The 18,795-nt window shown below is 49.8% G+C and overlaps 1 protein-coding gene across 1 annotated transcript; it reads right to left on the reverse strand.

Moving 5' to 3' along the window:
* Nucleotides 1-555: 555 nt before the first annotated feature.
* znf668 (zinc finger protein 668) lies at nucleotides 556-17,782 on the reverse strand. The gene is made up of 2 exons (XM_072272036.1): nucleotides 17,731-17,782; nucleotides 556-4,519 (listed from the first exon to the last, which is right to left on the reverse strand). The coding sequence occupies exon 2, from the start codon at nucleotides 4,476-4,478 to the stop codon at nucleotides 2,145-2,147; it is 2,334 nt and encodes a 777-aa protein (XP_072128137.1). The 5' UTR covers nucleotides 4,479-4,519; nucleotides 17,731-17,782; the 3' UTR covers nucleotides 556-2,144.
* Nucleotides 17,783-18,795: the final 1,013 nt, after the last annotated feature.

An 18,795-nucleotide genomic window follows, 5' to 3' on the forward strand; every position in this document is an offset into this window, starting at 1 on the left:
TGTGTGCCCAATGCTCAGATGGGGGAAGAGACGGCTATGTGTCTGATACTTGGTTTCCCGGCCGGGGGGGTGGTGGTGGTGGTGGTGGGGGGGGGGGGGGGTAGAGAGAACGGTGTGTCCGGCGCCGGGTCTCGGGTGGGAAGGACGGTACGTCAGACTCTCCTAATGAAATCATCCACTCGGATCCGGCCTTTCAATTACTGGAGCTTTTAATGAGATCTTCCTCCTCCTGAACTCCAAGTACAAGCTCCTCGTCGGTTAACCTCTTCATTGCCGGCAGTGCGCCTAAACCTCCTTTGGACCCCCTCTCCAGCGACCCCCTCCACAGTGCAGGCTGTGTCCGGAGAGAGGATGGGAAGAGGGAAGGGGTTAAGCATGGTGTGTCCGGAGAGAGGATGGGAAGAGGGAAGGGGTTAAGCATGGTGTGTCCGGAGAGAGGATGGGAAGAGGGAAGGGGTTAATGAGGACGGCGCGATCGATGCACTGGGACACAAAACCACTGAGTTCAAGTGTCAAAAAACTGGATGACGTTAGCGGAGAAACTGGCAAATAATAAACAGATGCAAATGCAAATTTATGCCTTATGTACATGGGATTTTTTTCGGTAATATACAGCAAAGTTAGAGAAGAGTGTCAAGTGCATAAGGTAGGTTCAACACCAATACATATCCCGATACAAACACAACGTACCTCTCCCGTTACCGAGAGAGATTTACACTTCAGAGCACCTTGGCGGGAGGGGAGCTGCCACCGTAATGTACCCCGCTGAGTGTCAGAACCTGTCAGCAGCCCGTCCTACATACCAACGGGGGGGGGGGGGCGGTGTAGAGAGTTTAGACGGGAGGGCCGAGACAGGTATATGAGTGTGAGGGAAATGAAGGGGAATGGGTGACAAGTGCGCAAAAGGAGGGAGATGAGGGGGACTGAGAGGTGGAAATAGTCGATAGGGGTGCTGGAGGAGGGGAGAGGGCTCTACGGGGAGAGCGGTTTGCAAAAGACGGAGGAAGAGGGAGGAGAGAGATGGGGACAGGGCAGTGAGGGGAGCAGGAGGAGAGGGGACTTTGGGCAGAGAGAGCAGAGTGGAGACAAGGTGAGAGAGAGGGGGGTACTGTGGGGAGAGAGCAGAGTGGAGACAAGATGAGACAGAGAGGGGGGTACTGTGGGGAGAGAGCAGAGTGGAGACAAGGTGACAGAAAGCGAGGGGGCACTGTGGGGAGAGAGCAGAGTGGAGACAAGATGAGAGAGAGAGGGGGGTACTGTGGGGAGAGAGCAGAGTGGAGACAAGGTGACAGAAAGGGAGGGGGCACTGTGGGGAGAGAGCAGAGTGGAGACAAGATGAGAGAGAGAGGGGGGTACTGTGGGGAGAGAGCAGAGTGGAGACAAGGTGACAGAAAGGGAGGGGGTACTGTGGGGAGAGAACCAGAGTGGAGACAAGATGAGAGAGAGAGTGGGGTACTGTGGGGAGAGAGCAGAGTGCAGACAAGGTGAGAGGGGGGTACTGTAGGGAGAGGGGGGGTACTGTAGGGAGAAAGAGGGGGCACTGTGGGGAGAGAGCGGAGTGGAGACAAGGTGAGAGAGAGAGGGGGCACTGTGGGGAGAGAGCAGAGTGGAGACAAGGTGACAGAAAGGGAGGGGGTACTGTGGGGAGAGAACCAGAGTGGAGACAAGATGAGAGAGAGAGTGGGGTACTGTGGGGAGAGAGCAGAGTGCAGACAAGGTGAGAGGGGGGGTACTGTAGGGAGAGAGAGCGGGCACTGTGGGGAGAGAGCGGAGTGGAGACAAGGTGAGAGAGAGAGGGGGCACTGTGGGGAGAGAGCAGAGTGGAGACAAGGTGACAGAAAGGGAGGGGGTACTGTGGGGAGAGAACCAGAGTGGAGACAAGATGAGAGAGAGAGTGGGGTACTGTGGGGAGAGAGCAGAGTGCAGACAAGGTGAGGGGGGGGGTACTGTAGGGAGAGAGAGCGGGCACTGTGGGGAGAGAGCGGAGTGGAGACAAGGTGAGAGAGAGAGGGGGCACTGTGGGGAGAGAGCGGAGTGGAGACAAGGTGAGAGAGCGGGGTACTGTGGGGAGAGAGCAGAGGCCGGTGGGACAACTGGATGAATTGATGACAAGAGGCTCCTCCTCCTACACACCACCCTCAGGTTCAACATCCCTCCCCCTGAAATCCAGCCCCAGCCGGCAGCTGGACCTTCGCCTCTTCCCCCTCCTCCTCTGGCCAGTGCCCCCTCTCGCCCTGCTCCTCCTCTTCTTCCTTGACCTGGGGGGAGACAGTAGCCCCCTCCTCCACCTCCTGGCACACCTGCTGCGGAACATCCCTCTCTGCCTCCTCTCCCCCCTCTCCTCCTCGCTGCACCTCCCTCTCACCCTCCGTCCCGGCATGGGCTCGCTGGTGTCGGTGCAGGCCCGAGCGCCTGGTGAATTCCTTGCCGCAGAGGAGGCAGGGGAAGCGCCAGGGAGCCGCGGTACTGGAGGGGGAAGAGGCAGAGGGCAGGGGGGCCGGCGTCCCATCCGAGGGTGGGGGAGGCGGGTGCTCCCGCTGGTGGCGGCGGAGAGCGGCCCGGCCTTCCAGCACAGCGGGGCAAATGGGGCAGGGCTCCTGGGCGTGGGAGCGCAGGTGTTTACGCAGGCCCGAAGAGACACCAAAAGCCTTGTCACAGCGGCCACAGCGGTAGGGCCTCTCACCAGTGTGGGTGCGCCGGTGCTTGGTGAGGCCAGCCCGCTCAGCGAAGGCTTTGCCGCAGTCAGGGCAGGCATGGGGCCGTAGGCCGCTGTGGGCCAGCCGGTGCCGCTTCAGGTCCCAGGAGGCTGCGAAGGCCTTGCCGCAGTCGGGACAGGGATGCGGCCGCTCGCCGGTGTGCACGCGGCGGTGCAAGGCCAGGTCGGCAGGCTGGCGGAAGCGCTTTGGGCAGCGGTCGCAGGCGTGGGGCCTCAGGCCGGCGTGGGCCCGCTGGTGACGCCGGAAGGAGGAGGGATCGGCAAAGAGGCGGCCACAGGCGGGGCAGAGAAAAGGCCTCTCGCCAGAGTGGGTACGGCGATGGTTGCGCCAGGAGGAGCGCTGGGTGAAGGACTTACCGCAGTCGGCACAGCGGTGGGGTTTGTCGGCGGCGTGAATGCGTTGGTGACAGGTAAGCGAGGAGAGACGGCCGAAGGCCTTGCCGCAGGCGGCGCAGAGGAAGGGTCGCTCACCCGTATGCCGGCGCTGATGATTGCGCAGGTCCTTGAGCTCGGCGTAGCGCTGGCCACAGGCGGGGCAGACGTGGGGCCGCAGGCCAGCGTGTGCCCGCCGGTGCTTGCGACACACTGACGGGTCAGCGAAGGCCTTGCCGCAATCAGGACAGGCGTAGGGCCGCTCTCCAGTGTGCAGGCGTTCGTGAACCCGCAGCTTGGCCGGGCTAGCGCAGGCTTTGCCACAGTGGGCGCAGAGGCAGGCCCGGCCGGGACCGGGGCCGTGGGCCTGGGCAGCGTGGACCCGAAGGCAGACAGGCCGAGCAAAAGCCTTGCCACACTCGCCGCAGGGGAAGGGCTTCTCACCCGTGTGCGAACGACCGTGGGCCCGCAGCTCTGACGCAGTCCGGTACGCCTTGGGGCACAGCGGACAGGAAAAGCGACGGACTGTCCTGTCAGCACCAGCAACCATCCTGTTGTCCCCAGCAACAGACTCGCCACCCATCTCGTCACTCCTGGCAGCAGTTTCGTCACCCCCAGCGACTGGCTCATCACCGATGGCAGCCATCCCATCACCCCCGGTGACTAGCCTGTCGGCCCCTACCACCATCCTGGTGCCCATGGCGACCATCTTGCTACCCATTTCAGCCACTTCATCGCCCCCGGCGAGGCAGGCGGCCACCCTGTCACCCATGGCCACCATCTTGTTGCCCATGGCCACCATCTTGAGGCCCATTGCAGCCATCTCCTCGCCCCCGGCAATTGCTGCCACATCCTCAGCCCCAGCATCGACAGTGACAATGGCAATCTTGTCACTCATGGCGAGGGTCTCATCACCCCCAGTGACTGTCCTGTTGCCCACAGTGATGACCTTGTCACTCACAGTGACCGTCCTGTTTTCCCTCGCCTGGCCCTCACTATTGGCCTCTGCTTGGGAGCTCAGTGCAGCCACCTTCCTGGGTCGGCCCCTGGAGGCTCGCTTTGCCACTGCCGGTCCTCTTTCCGCACTGCGCTCGATTGCCGCTGGCTCGCCGTCTCCCCTGGCATTTTCCTCGGCCTCTGTCCTGGTGATTTCTGCAGCGATTCCCTCAGCTTTTGCCCTGATGCTGCGCTTGGCCACCACCCGACCTCCTCCCCGCAGCAGTGGCTTGGCGGGGGGTCCCGGGGGCCGGTGGGCGCTGCGTGTGTGTGAACGGAGGCGGGCCAGCGAGGAGGAGACCTCACCGCACTCGGGGCAGGCATAGGGGCCGCGCCTCCGGTTCCTCCTCCCGGGCTCCTGGCTTGCAGCAGCCTCCTGCCCATCCAAGGCCATGGCTTTGGCTGGTGGGGGGAGGGACAGGGGCGACGGGAAACCTGTAGGGGGTTGGAAAGAGAAAGGTCAGCTGGTCAGCAAAACAGGGCGGGGAGTGAGGATGGGGGAAGAATGGGAAGGGGGGAAGGGAGGATGTAGTGTGGGAGAAGCAGAGTGGAGAGTGGCAAGGAAGGTGGGAGGGAGAACGTGGCAAGGTAGATAGATGGGGAACGGGAAGAGATTGAGGAGAGGGGAGGGTGATGGAAAGGGAGGTGATATGCGTAGGAGGAAAGCTGGAGGGGCAAACAGGGAGGAGGGATTGGGCAGGTGGGTTGGGGTGAATGGAGTAAGGGACAAGGGAAGGGCCTGGGCTTTGTAGGGGACGGGGACAGGGCGGTGGGACATGAAGGGGTGCAGTGAATCAGGGTGGAGTGGCTAGGGAGACGGGGAGGAGGGAATGTGTAAGGGGAGGAGGAGACAGACAGGGGGAGGGGAAGGGAAGGGAGAGGGAATGGGCAGACTAACAAAAACGTGAACAATCCACTTCTCTCGCGATATCCCCAGCATCACACAGTGACAATGTGTGCACGCACTCACACTCAGACACACCACAATGCCCCAGAATCACTGCCTGACACCCATCACCAAACACTGACAGCTGTACTATCCTGACTGGCTGCCTCATGGTCCGGTACAGCAATCCCAACGTGCCGGAACGCTAGCTCAGCACACCACGGAAATCAGCCTACCCTCCATGGACTCTGTCCTACACTTCCCACTGCCTCTGTAAAGCAGCCATCGTAACTTGGGGCACTATACACCATGCTGCTGGCTGTAAGGAGTTTGCACATCCTCCCCACTACCACGTTGGTTTCCTCTCACTGTCCAAAGATGTAGGATAAACTGTCCTGTGATTAGGCTAGGATTAAATCAGGGGTTGCTGGGCAGCATGGCTCGAAGGACCAGAATGGCCTATTCCACGCTTCATCAATAAGTAAATAATCAAAGACCCCACCCACCTTAGATACTGTCCCTTTCCCACTCTCCCTTTGGGCAGAATATACAATAGCCTGAAAGCACATACATACCCTATGAAAAGTATACCCCCCCACCCCCGGAAGTTATCATGTTTTATTAAGTGGACTTAATTTGGCTTTTATGACACTAATCAACAAAAAAATACTCTTTCATGTCAAAGTGAAAACAAACCTCTACAAAGTGATCTAAATTAATTACAAATATAAAACACAAAATAATTGATTGTGTAAGAATTCATCCCCTGTAATATGATATACCAAATCATATCTGGTGAGGTCAATTGGTTTTAGAAGTCACATAATTAGTTAAATGGAGATCTGTTTTTGGAGACCTGTGGGCAGTCAAGGTGTTTCAATTGATTATTGTAAAAATACACCTGTATCTGGAAGGCCCAGCCACTGATGAGTCAGTATTCTGGCAAAAACTACACCATGAAGACAAAAGAACGCCCCAAGCAACTCCACTAAAATGTTATTGAAAAGTACAAGTCAAGAGATGAATACAAAAAAAATTTCCAAGTCCCTGCATATCCCTTGGAGTACAGGTAAGTCAATCACCAAGAAATGGAAAGAATATGGTACAGCTGTAAATCTGCCTAGAGCAAGCTGTCAAGTCAAGCCAAATTTATTTATTTAAAAACAACCCACCTTGACCAAAGTGCTGTACAGATCACAGCAGAATAGCTAAAATTACAAATACGAGAAACGCAGACATAACCAACAAGGCAAGCAGCTTATAGGCACAAAAGAAACAACACAAGGGCCTAGGCACAAGTCAAAAATCAGCCACATCAGGAGGATTCAAACACTAGTGAATAAAAGTAAGATTTGAGCCTGGATTTAAAAGAGTCGATGGAGGGGGCAGATCTGATAGGGAGGGGAATGCTGTTCCACGGTCTAGGGGCAAAGATAGCAAAAGCGCGGTCACCCCTGAGCTTAAGTTTAGATCGCAGGACAGTCAGCCGACCTGAGGGACCCGGAAGTAGAATAAGGGGTTAGAAGGTCTGTGATATAAGGGGGAGCCAGCCCATTTAGGGCTTTAAAAACAAACAGGAGAATCTTAAAATCAATTCTAAACCGTATTGGCAGCCAGTGGAGGGAGGCCAGAATAGGAGTAATATGGTCCTCCTTCCGGGCACCTGTCAGGAGCCTGGCTGCGGCATTCTGGACCAGTTGCAGACGGGACAGGGACGACTGACTAATCCCAGTATACAGGGAATTGGAGTAGTCCAAGTGGGAGGATATAAGGGTGTGGATGACTTTCTCGAGATCTTTGAAAGAGAGAACTGCTTGATTTTGGCAATAATACAAAGCTGGAAAAAAATGGCTTTTAGTACTGCATTACCTTGCTTGTCAAACTTAAAGGTGGAATCAAATATCACACCAAGGGACTTACAAGGGTGGACAGGTTACCAAGACTGTTGGTAATCACTTTGATGGAGTCAGGGGAGCCAAATAGGACAACTTCAGACTTGCCTTCGTTCAGCTGTAAAAAGTTTTGTGCCATACACTTTATGTCCTCAAGTCAGTTCATGAGGCTGACTAGATTTGACTGGTCGTTTGGTTTGAGGAGGAGATAAAGCTGTGTGTCATCAGCACAACAGTGGAAAGAAATGTAGTTTTGAATGATTTGGCTGAGGGGGAAGTATATAAAATATTATATATAAATAGGGGAGGGGGAGGGCAGAGGAGAGGAGAGAAAAAAAGAATGGGACCTAGGATGGAAGCTTGTGGGACCCCCCAGGAGAGACGAGCTGGAGAAGAAGAAAATTTGCCGATGTTGACGGAGGAGCTTCTATTTTTGAGGTAGGATATAAACCAGTTCAAGGCAGTGCCATCAACACCAACCCTGTACTGAAGACAGTCTATTAAAATGGTGTGATCCACAGTATCGAATCCTGCGCTGAGGTCAAGAAGAATTAGGATGGCAGAGTCCCCCAAAACTGAGTGAGCATGCAAGAAAGGGACTAATGAGGGAGGCCAAGACAACTCTGGTGGAGTTACAAGCTTCGGTGGTTGAGAAGGGAGAGAATGCACATGCAACAACAGAAAGCACGTGGGAGACTCTGAAGTCAGCTGGAAACCAAAACTAAGTATTTTGGCTATCAGACTAAACGCTATATTTGACATAAATCAAAATTTGGCACATCATCAAAAACACACCTTTTGTACAGTGAAACATGGTGGTGGCTACCGCAGGACCCGGAAGGCTTGTGAAGGTAGAGGGTAAAATGAATGCAGCAAAATACAAGGAAATCCTGGAGGAAAACCCGATGCAGTCTGCAAGAGAACTGTGACTTGGGAGAAGATCTGTTTTCCAGCAAAACAATGACCTCAAGCATAAAGCCAAAACTACACAAGAAATAGCTTAAAAACAACAATGTCCTGGAGACGCCAAATCAGAGTCCAGACCTCAATCCAAATGAAATTTTGTGACTAGACTTGAAAAGGCCTGTTCACTCACAATCCCCATGCAATCTGACAGAGCTGCAGAGCTTAAGCAGTTTTAGAAAGAAGAATGGGGGGAAAATTGGAGCATCCAGATGTGCAAAGCTGAGAAGCTTATCCATACAGACTCAAGGCTGTAATTGCTGTTAAAGGTAATCTACTAAATACTGACTTGAAGGGGGTGAATACTTATCCAAGTGTTTCATATTTGTAATTAATTTAGACCACTTTGTAGAGATCTGTTTTTACTTTGACACAAAAGTCGTCTTCTGTCGATCAATGTAAAAAAAAAAGCCAAATTAAATCCACTGTGATTCAATGTTGTAAAACAATAAAAGATGAACACTTCCAAGAGGGGTGAATACTTTTTGTTGGCACTGTAACGGCACAAGGACAGCCACTATTATCAGATTCTTGAACTGACGTTGCGTACAATAATATGGACTTTTGGCCTCAGAATCTAACTCGTTATAATCTTCCATTTTTATCTTTTACATCCACTGTATGTACCTTTCGGTACCTTTTACATTCTGCATTGTTATTTTACCTTGTTCTACCTCAATACACTGTGTAATGCTTTGATCTGTATGACAATATGCAAGACAAGCTTTTCACTGTATCATGATACATGTGACAGAAGTAAACCAATACCACTGTCTGAGTCCAGGTCACTACACTGCAGGAAGCAGGCTCTTCGGCCCAACACAACTGTGCTGACCAGGAGATCCAAACTGGTACGATTTGCCTGTGAGAAGGAATTGGGTGTCATGACACTAGGAATGAAAGTGTTAACGTATGAGGAAGAATGAGGGGGAATCTTACTGAAACACACCGTATATTTACCTAGATAGAATTGACATGGAGAGGATGTTTCCTATAGCTCCAGTGGGAGAATCTAGGACCTGAAGGCACAGCTACAGAATAGAAGAACGTCCCTTTAGAACACCACAGATTGTGTACTGGGGGCAAGATTTGGGGGACAGCTGCCTTTCGAGACATTCTGCAGGTCGCAGATCCTGGGTTAAATCAGCACATGGCAAAGGCCAATAAAAGTTAAGTTTAGTGGACCGGCCATTGTGTGAGTGGGCCAGTGTTAGAGCTTTGGCGAGGAGACACAGAGGCTCTCGGTAGATTGTCCAGGTAGCTTAATTTCTTTCTCATTGCACAGTGAGAACATTCGGGATGCCAGGCAGGATAGTTCAACGCTCCTCTTATGCGATGTGTGAAGGCAGAGACCATTCACTGCAGCTTCTTACATACCATGTAAGGGTACTGAAGCTGGAGTTGCATGAACTTCAGATCATTCGGGAGGCTGTGGGCTTGATTAACAAATGCACACCTAAGATGCACGACCATGGGTGACCACCAGAAGGGGGGAAAGGGGGATTGGCAGTCAGTGCAGGGTAACCATTCCCTGTGCCATTCCCCTCAATAACAAGCAAATCGCTTTGGATACTAATGGGGAGGTGACCTAGTAGAGGAAAGCCACAGTGGTCAAGTTCCTGGCACTGAGTCAGGGGATTCATTGATTAGGGGAGCAGAAAGGATGTTCTGTGGACAAGAACAAGATTCCTGGATGGTATGTTGTTTTCCAGGTGCCAGGGTCATCTCAGATCGAGTCCACAGCATTCTTGAGCACCCAGAGGTCATGGTCTGGATCAGTATCAAAGACATGAGCAGGAAGGGTGACGAGGTTCTGCAGTGAGTTCAGGGGGTTAGATGCTAAGTTAAAGGACAGGACCTCCAGGGTTGTGATCTCAGAAATGTTACCTGTGCTACGTGCAAGTGAGGTCAGAAATGGGAAGATCATACAGTTTAACACGTGGCTAAGGAGATGGTGCAGGAGGGAGGGCTTCAGATTTTTGGATCATTGGGCTCTCTTCCAGGGAAGGGGGGACCTGCACAGATGGGATGGCTTGCAAATGAGCTGGAGGGGGACTAATACCTTATTGGGAAGGTTTGCTTAGTGCTGCATGGGCAGGGAGGGTTAAACTAGAGTCGCAAGGGGATGGGAATCAGAGCGACAGGGCAAATAGTGAGATTGTGGGGAAAGATGTTAAGCCTACATACAAAGACAGGAGTGGATAGGTTGAGCACAGTGGGAATAATGTTCTGAGCTGTCTAGTTCAGTACAATGAGTATTATAGGAAAGGCAAATGAGCTTAGGGCATTGATTAGCACATGGAATTATGACATTATAGCCATCAGTAAGATTTGGTTGCGGGGGGCGGGGGGGCAGAACTGGCAGATCAACGTTCCAAGGTTCCATTGTTTTAGACATGATTGAGTGGGAGGAATTAAAGGGGCAAAGGTGGCATTCCTCATCAGGTAGTCATTACTTGTCATGGTAGTGCTCAGGCAGGACAGACTGGAGAGCTCATCTAGTGTGGCTATATAGGTGGAACTGAGGAATAAGAAAGGTATGACCACGTTAATGGGATTATATTATAGACCACCCAACAGTCTGTAGGATTTAGAGGAACAAATTTGGAGAGAGATCGCAGACTGTTGTAAGAAACAGAAGGTTGTGATAGTAGGTAATTTTAACTTTCCACATATTGTCTGGGACTCCCATACTATAAAAGGACTAGATGGGGAAGAGTTTGTCAAATGTATTCAGGAAAGTTTCCTTAATCAATATACAAGAGGTCCCAATGACAGAAAGTGCAATACTGAATCTCCTAGTTGAAAACAAGACAGATCAAGTCAGATCAAGACTGTGCGGGGGATCACTTTGGATCCGGTGATCATAATTCCATTAGTTTCAAGATAACTAAGGAAAAGGATAGGTCTGGTTCATGGGTTGAGATTCTAAATTGGAGAAAGGCTAATTTTAATAGTTTCAGAAAGAATCTGGCAATTGTGGATTGGGATGGTTTGTCTTTTGGCAAAAGTATGTCTGATAAGTGGAACATCCTCAAAAGTGAAATTTTGAGAGTACGGAGTTTATATGTTCCTGTCAAAATAAAAGGCCAGGCTAACATGTTCAGGGAACCCTGGTTCCGGTGAGATATTAAAGCCCTGGTTAAGAAGGAAGAGGTGCATAGCAGGTACAGGCAGGTAGGAACAAATGAGGTGCTTGAGGAGTATAAGAAATGCAAGAAAACACCTGAGGGAAACACACAGTAAATGATGGAGGAACTCAATACGCCAGGCAGCAGCTATGGGAAAAAAGTACAATTGACATTTTGGGCCGAAACCCTTTAGCAGGACTCAGAGGGTGCTCCTAAGAGGGAAATCAGAAGGGCAAAAAGCAGGCATGAGGTTTCTCTAGCAGACAAGGTGAATGAAAATCCTAAGGGCTCCTACAGATATGTTAAAAGCAAAAGGATAGAAAGGGACAAAATTGGTACTCTTGAAGATCAGCGTGGTCATCTACGGATTTAACCAAAAGAGATGGGGGAGATATTAAAAGTAATTTTTGCATCTGTATTTATTCAGTAGACGGACTCGAATTCTATAGAAGTGAGGCAAAAGAGCAGTGAAGTCATAGACTGTATACAGTTTGCGGAGGAGTAGGTGTTTGCTGTCCCCAGGGCCTGAGAAGGTGTTCCCTTGGACCTTTGGGAGGCTAATGCAGAGACAGCAGGGGCCCTAGCAGAGGTATTTAAAAAGTCCTTAGCCACAGGTGAGGTGACAGACGATTGGAGGATGGTTAATGTTGTTCTGTTGTTTAAGAAAGGCTCTAAGAATAAGCTGAGAAATTATAGGCCGGTGAGCCTGGAGGACATTCTAAAGGAAGATATACAGGATGTAAGTATTCGAATAGACAGAGACTGATTATGGATAGGCAGCATGGTAGGTCAAGTCAAACCAATCCTATAGAGCTTTTTTGAGGAGGTTACCCTGAAAGTTGATGAAGGAAAGGCAATGGATATTGTCTATTGTATACGTGGACTTTAGCAAGGTCTTTAACAAGGTGTTGCATGGGAGCTTGGTCAAGAAGGTACAGTCCCTTGTAAATTATATTCAACATTGGCTTTGTGGGAGGAATTGGATGGTTGCCTCTCTAAATGGAGGCTGTGATTAGTGGTGTGCTGCATGGATGCTGGGTCCACTGATGTTCGTCATCTACATCAACTATCTGATACCAGGATTGGGGGTGCAGCGGACAGCAGGATCTGGACCAGCTGGAACACTGGCCTGAAAAATGGCAGATGAAATTTCATGCAGACAAGTTTGAGGTATTACACTTTGGGAGGACTTGAAATGTTTAAGGGAAGTTCTTTACTCAGAGGATGGTGAGAGTGTGAAAGGAGCTGCCAATACAAATGGTGGATGCAATTCAGTTTCAACATTTAAGGAAAGTTTGGATAAGTATATGGCTGGGAGGGTTATGAAAGGCTATGGTCCAGTGTAGGTCGATGGGACTAATGGATTAATCGTTTGCAAAGACTAGACGCACCAAAGGGCCTGTTTCTGGGCAGTGTTGTTTCTATGACAGTATGACTCACACTGAGATGAGGAGGAATTTCCTTAGTCAGAGGGTGCTGAATCTATGGAATTCATTGCCACTGACGGCTCTGGAGGCCAAGTTATTGGGTATATTTAAAGTGGAATGTGACAGGTTGATTAGTCAGGGCGTCAAAGGTTATGGGGAGACAGCAGGAAAAAGCAATTGAGAGTAAAAATAAATCAGGCAGAGGAGACTTGATGGCCTAATTCTGCTCCTATGCCTCTGGTCATTAGTTCAGCAGGTCATGGTGGGCCGAAGGGCATGTCCTGGTGCTGTACTGTAATGTCTTCACTTCCTTCTCAAAACCTGTAGAGATGCCAAAAGAAAAGCTGGAGTTCCAGAGTCCCGGACTAACCACATAATCCTCAAAGGTGTACTGTAACAGTTTACAGAGCAATGTTGGGCAGTATAGCTCCCCGATGAGCTTAATGCATTCTGTGCTTCTCAGTGGGATGACACAGCCAAGTCATGTGCCTATCTACGAGTGTTTTAAATGTCCCTAATGTATCTGCCTCTGTCATCACCCTCGGTAGCCTGTTCCATGCAGTCACAGATCTAAATATAAAAAAACTATCTCTGACATCACCTATATTTTCCTCCAATCACTTTAAAATCATGCCCTCTTATATTAGCCATTGCCACCCTGTAGAAAAAGCTACTGGCTATCCACTCTATCTATGCCTCCTATCAGCTTACACACTTCTATCAGGTTACCTCTCAGTCTCCTTCACCTTAAAGAGAAAAACCCTAGCTTGCTCAGTCAGCATTGTATATGGAAGATTAGTGTTCCGGAGAGTGAACCCATGGAAGAGGGGCAGTTGGTATACAAAGAGATGCAGCGTGTACTGAGACTGTCAGTAAGGATAGGCAGCCAGTGGGATGGGTTGAAGTGTGTCTTTAAACTAAATAGAACGATCAACCGTTTGGAAAATTGAGGATACAGTGAAATGGAAGGAGAGTGCTGGAGAGATTACAAAGTCTCCAGAATGAAAAACCCACAAGTTTAGAAATGTATAAGAATTAAACTTTCGGTAACATGGGGGCAAAGTTAAAAAAACAAAGTGATGAACACAGAACTGAAGATGTTATATTTGAATGCACACAGTATACAGAATAAAGTAGATTATCTTGTAGCGCAGTTAGAGTTCGGCAGGTACAACATTGTGGGCATTTCTGAGTCATGACTGAAAGAAGATCATACTTGGGAACTTACCATTCACATTTTTACTGAAAGGCGAGTAGTCGGGGGGGGGAGAGGTGGGGCGCTTTGTTGGTTAAGGAAAAGAGTCAAATCCTTAGAAAAGGAGACATAGGATCAGAATCCTTGTGGTGAGTTAAAAAACTGCAAGGGTAGAAAGACCCTTATGGGAGTTATATATAGGCATCCCAACAGAAGCCAGGATCTGGGGTACAAATTTCAATAGAAGATAGAAAAGGCAGGTAAAAAGCACAAACTTGTGATAGTCATGGGGATTTCAATATGTGAGCAGATCGGGAAAATCAGGCTGGTGTTGGATCCCAAGAAGAAATTTGTAGAATGCCTACAACAGAGCAGCTTGTGGCTGAATCCACCAGGGGATCAGGTGCTGTGAACCAGATTTGATTAAGGAGCTTAAGGTAAAGAAACCTTTAGGAGACAGTGATAATAATATGATAGAAATCCCCCTGCAGCTTGAGAGAGAGAGAGGCTAAAATCAGATGTATCAGTATTATAGTGGAGCAAATGGAATTCGAGGCATGAGAGAGGAGCTGGTCAAAGTTGATTGGAAGGGGACACTATCAGAGATGACAGCAGAACAGCAATGGCTGGAGTTTCTGGGAACAATTCTGGGAAGTTGCAGGACAGATTCATCCCGAAGATGAACTAGTATTCAAAAGGGAGGATGAGGCAACCATAGCTGACAAAGGAGGTCAAAGACAGCATAAAAGTAAAAGAGAAGGCATATAATATAGCAAAAATTAGTGGGAAGCTTTTAAAAACCAGTAGAAGGCAATGGAAAACGCAATGAGAGAAAGGATTAAATATGAAGGCAAACTAACCAATAATATAAAAGAGGATACCACAATATTTTTCAGATTTATAAAGAGTAAAAGGGAGGCAAGAGTGGATATTGGACAGTTATGGTGGCAGGAGGATGTCTGGGAAATGCGGAGATGCGGGTGAAGGCAGAGGAGCAGCAATCCCATCCTTTGAAGAAAGAGGACATCTCAGATATTCAAGCATGATAAGATTCATCCTGAGAACAGGTGCGGCAAAGAGGAAGAACTGAGAAAAGGGAGTAGCATTTATACAAGTAACAGGGTGGGAAGAGGTACAGTCAAGATAACTGTGTGAGTCAGTTGGTTTATAAAAGACATCAGTAGACAGACTACAGAGAGATAGGGATAGGGGAGACAGGTGTCGGAGATGGACCAAGTAAATTCGAGGGCAGGGTGGATGTTAGAGGCAAAGTTGACAAAATTGATGAGCTCGGCACAGGTGCATGAAGCAGCACCAATGCAGTTGTCAATGTAGCGGATTGGGCAGCATTACCAGTCCATTAAGTATAGGAGTTGGGACATTATGTTACAGTTGTATGAACTGTTGGTGTGGCCACACTTGGAGAATTGCGTAGTTTTACTCTAATAGGAAACACATGGCAAAACTGAAAAGAGGGCACACAAGATATAGGGGGATCTAGAGATCCTGAGTTATGGCCAGACTGGGTCTTTATACCTAAGAGCGTAGGAGGATGGGAGACAACCTTACCAAAGTGTTTAAAGTTAGAAGAGGCACAGTTAAGGTGAATGGTAACAGTCTTCTCCTCAGAGTAGGGGATTCCAAAACTCTAGTGCATGGATTTAGAGTGAAAGGGGAAAGATTTAAAAGGAGCCTGAGGGGCAAACTTTTCATGCGGAGGGTGTAGAGTATATATGAGGGGAAGTACTCAAGGCAGGTACAATAGGGTAATTTATGAAATACTTGGATGGGTGGGGCCTAGGACAATATGGGCTGAACACACAAAATTGGGACTGAGTGGTTAGCAGGGACTGGTTGGGCAGAAGGGCGTATACCCATGCTGTGTTGTTCTGTATCTCTGAAGAAACTGCAGGGAGTTGTGGACACAGATGTCCACCACCCCTCCCTCAACTCCATCTACAATTAAAATTGCCTTGGGGAAGCAGCCGGCATAATCAAGGCCCTCTCCTACCTCTCGGGCAGAAGGTACAAAAGCAAGTACCACCAGGCTCAAGTTCAGCTTCTGCTCTGCTGTTATCAGACTCCTGAGTGGATCCCTCAGATGTGAACTTCCAATCACCTCACTGTGGCCCCGGCACCTTATTTTTCAAGCTGCAATTTCTTTGCAGCGGTAACACTAGATTTGAATTCTGTTTTGCTTCAGTCATCCAGCATGAAAACAGGCTCGTCGTCCCACCATCTATAATGACCACTCGTACGTGGCCAATGGTTCTTTGCATCAGCAGGATCTGCAGGACCCTGGTCTCACATCAGTACAGTGTGATTATTCTGAATGAGGCTCTCAGCACTGTGAGGTAACAACAACATTCTTGTAAAGTTTGTCTGTTTGGTTAATGCCATCCAAGTATTGGGTTGGAGATCTGTCTGTGTGGGTGGGAGGGAAAGGGGCTTGCTTTGTTGTTCTTGTCATTGCTGTTGTACTTAACTTGCTCTCTGGTCAAGTACTGGAATCAGCCTGTCCTGGGGTTGGGGGTCTGTCTGTCTGTGTGGGTGGCTGGGTGAGTTGCTGGCTGCATGTTGTTCTGGTGAACATTTTGGGCATGCTATCTTGACACCAGAATGTGTGGTGACTCCTGTGGGCCGCCCCAGTACATCTTTGGGTGTGTTGGTTGTTAATACAAACAGTGCATTTCACTGGATGTTTCTGTACATTTGATAAATAAATGTCAATTTGAAATTGGCACTAATTCCAAGATAATGTCCATCATCACCAATACACTTTTCCTATCCCCACCAACCCCTCGTATCTGGTTCCATTAGCCACTGTCCTTACCAGACCCCAGAACCTGCACCTCATCTCTCAACCACTGACTCCTTCTGTCATTTTTTCCTTAATCCTTTCTCTCCTTCCTTCTTGGCTTCCACCTATCACCCACAACGTGTCTCAAACTCCACTCTCCCCCACTCGAGCTCCTTCCATTGGTCCACCACCCTTCACTCCAGCTAGGCCACTACCTCAGTATGGACGGAGCTGCCTGGATGGCAGGCAGACAGAAGTTTTCCACAGTACAGAGGACAACGAAAAATCAGTGATGGTAGCTTCCTGTCCCAGAGTGGCACCCTACCCTGCCACTGAGCGCACACACACACATCCCATTCTCGCCACAATTTCATGGAAATCCCCCTTATCAAACACTGACCCCCTCACCAACAAACTCACTCCACTTCCCTCTCACCCTCCACTATCTCTCATTCATTTGTTCCCCATTCCTCCATTCTCCACATCTCACACTCCTCTCCTCATTCCCACCCCACACCCCTCAATCCCCCTCACCCCAAAATCACCTTTCTTTCATCTCCACTCCCTATTCCTTTCCCTTCTGCTCTCCCCTTCCTCATCAGGTCCCACCCCCTACAATCCCTCATTCAGTCCCACCCCTACAATCCCCCATTCATTGCCTCCGCAACCTCGCTCACTGTATGCACCTGCCCACCTTCCTTCCCTCCCTCCCACTCACATCCACCCCACACCCCTCCTTCATCACCTTTACTACTTCCACATGTCCATCACTCCCTCCTCTCCCCTCTCCCCCGCCTCTTTCCCCTTCTCCCCCCTCCCCACCCCATCTCCCCCTCCCACCCCTCCTCTTCCTCCACCCACTCCTCTCCCACCCCACCTCTCCCCAACCCCTCCCTCCTCCCCTCCCCTGAACTCCTTACCCTCCCCTTCCTCCCTCCACCTCCTCCCCTCACCCCTCCCCTAATTCCTTTCCCTCCCCCACCCCTGCCCTTCCTACCCCTCCCCTTCCTCCTTCTTCCCCCTCCCCCACCGCTGCCCTTCCTACCCCTCCCTCCCAACACTCTCTTCCACCTCACCCCCTATTTCCCTTCCTGCTCTCTCCTGCCCACCCCATCCCTCCCCTTCCCGCTCCCCCTTTCCTCTCTTTCTCTCTACACCACCCCTCCCTACCCAACTCCTACGTCACCCCACTCCCTCATAACACTTTCCCTCCCTCCCTCCCTCCCTCCTTCCGCTTTCATTTCTCGAAACCCCCACCACCACCGTTCTCCTTCATCTCCTCCGTGCCCTCTTTATCCACTCCACCCCCTGCTTCCCTCTACTCCACTCTCTGCCTCCTCCCCCTCACTCACCGTTCTCTCCCTCCACCGCCTCCTTAGCCGCAAACCGGATGTTCCCGGCAATTCATCGCCGCAGCACGAAAGTTCCACGAAGCAACGTTCCGGGGAGGAGATCATCGGCACAAAGACGCAGGGACCCAGTCGATTTGGGACAGAACTCTGTATATTGGGGGGTAAAATCCTGTGGACTGGGGGCAAAACACTGTAGATTGGGTTAAAATTCTGTGGATTGGGGTAAAACTGTGGACTGCGGTAAAGAATTTCACTTGGGATAAAAGTCTATGGATTGCGGTTAAAGCTGTGGATCGGGGTAAAATCCTGTGGGTAGGGGTAAACCCCTGTAGATTGCGGTAAAGCCCCGTGGATTTGGATAAAACTCTGTGGATTGGGGTAAAATTTAGGATTTGAGGTAAAAATCCAGTGGAATGTATGTAAAACACTGTAGATTGCGGTAAAACACTGTTGATTTTAGGGATAAAACCCTGTGTTTTAAAAGCCCCATGGATTGGGCATAACTTCTTGTAGATTTTAGGTACAATCCTGAAGATTGATGTAAAATCCTGTGTATTGGGGTAGAATCCTGTGGATTGGTGATAAGTTTGTACTTAGGGGTAAAATCCTGTAGTTTTAGGATAAGACCTTGTAGTTTTGGGGTAAAACGCTGTAGAGTGGTGGTTAAAACCCTGTGGGTTGAGGGTAAAGCTCTGACAGTTGGAAGCAAACCTCTGTGTATTGGTGTAAATCCACGTAAATTGGGAGTAAATCTTCTACATTGGGGTAAAAACCTCTTTAGATGGGTAAACCTTGTGGATAGGTTGGGTAAAGCCTGTAGATTAAGGTAGAACCCAGTCAATTGGGAGAAACCAGGAAACCCCGTAGATTGTGGTGTATATGGATTTCACTCAGGCATTTGATAAGGTTCCCCATGCAAAACTCATTCAGAAAGTAAGGAGGCATGGTATCCAAGGAGACCTTGATTTATGGATCCAGTATTGGCTTGCTCACAGAAGGCAAAGAGTGGTTGTAGACGGGTTATATTCTGCATAGAGGTCGGTGACCAGTGGTGTGCCTCAGGGA

Source organism: Mobula birostris, chromosome 11 (genome assembly GCF_030028105.1).
Source record: "Mobula birostris isolate sMobBir1 chromosome 11, sMobBir1.hap1, whole genome shotgun sequence".
Taxonomy (NCBI): domain Eukaryota; kingdom Metazoa; phylum Chordata; class Chondrichthyes; order Myliobatiformes; family Myliobatidae; genus Mobula; species Mobula birostris.

Excerpts from the sequence above, each read along its gene's own strand:
- znf668 (XM_072272036.1), bottom strand. The coding sequence starts at position 4,478 with ATGGCCTTGGATGGGCAGGAGGCTGCTGCAAGCCAGGAGCCCGGGAGG.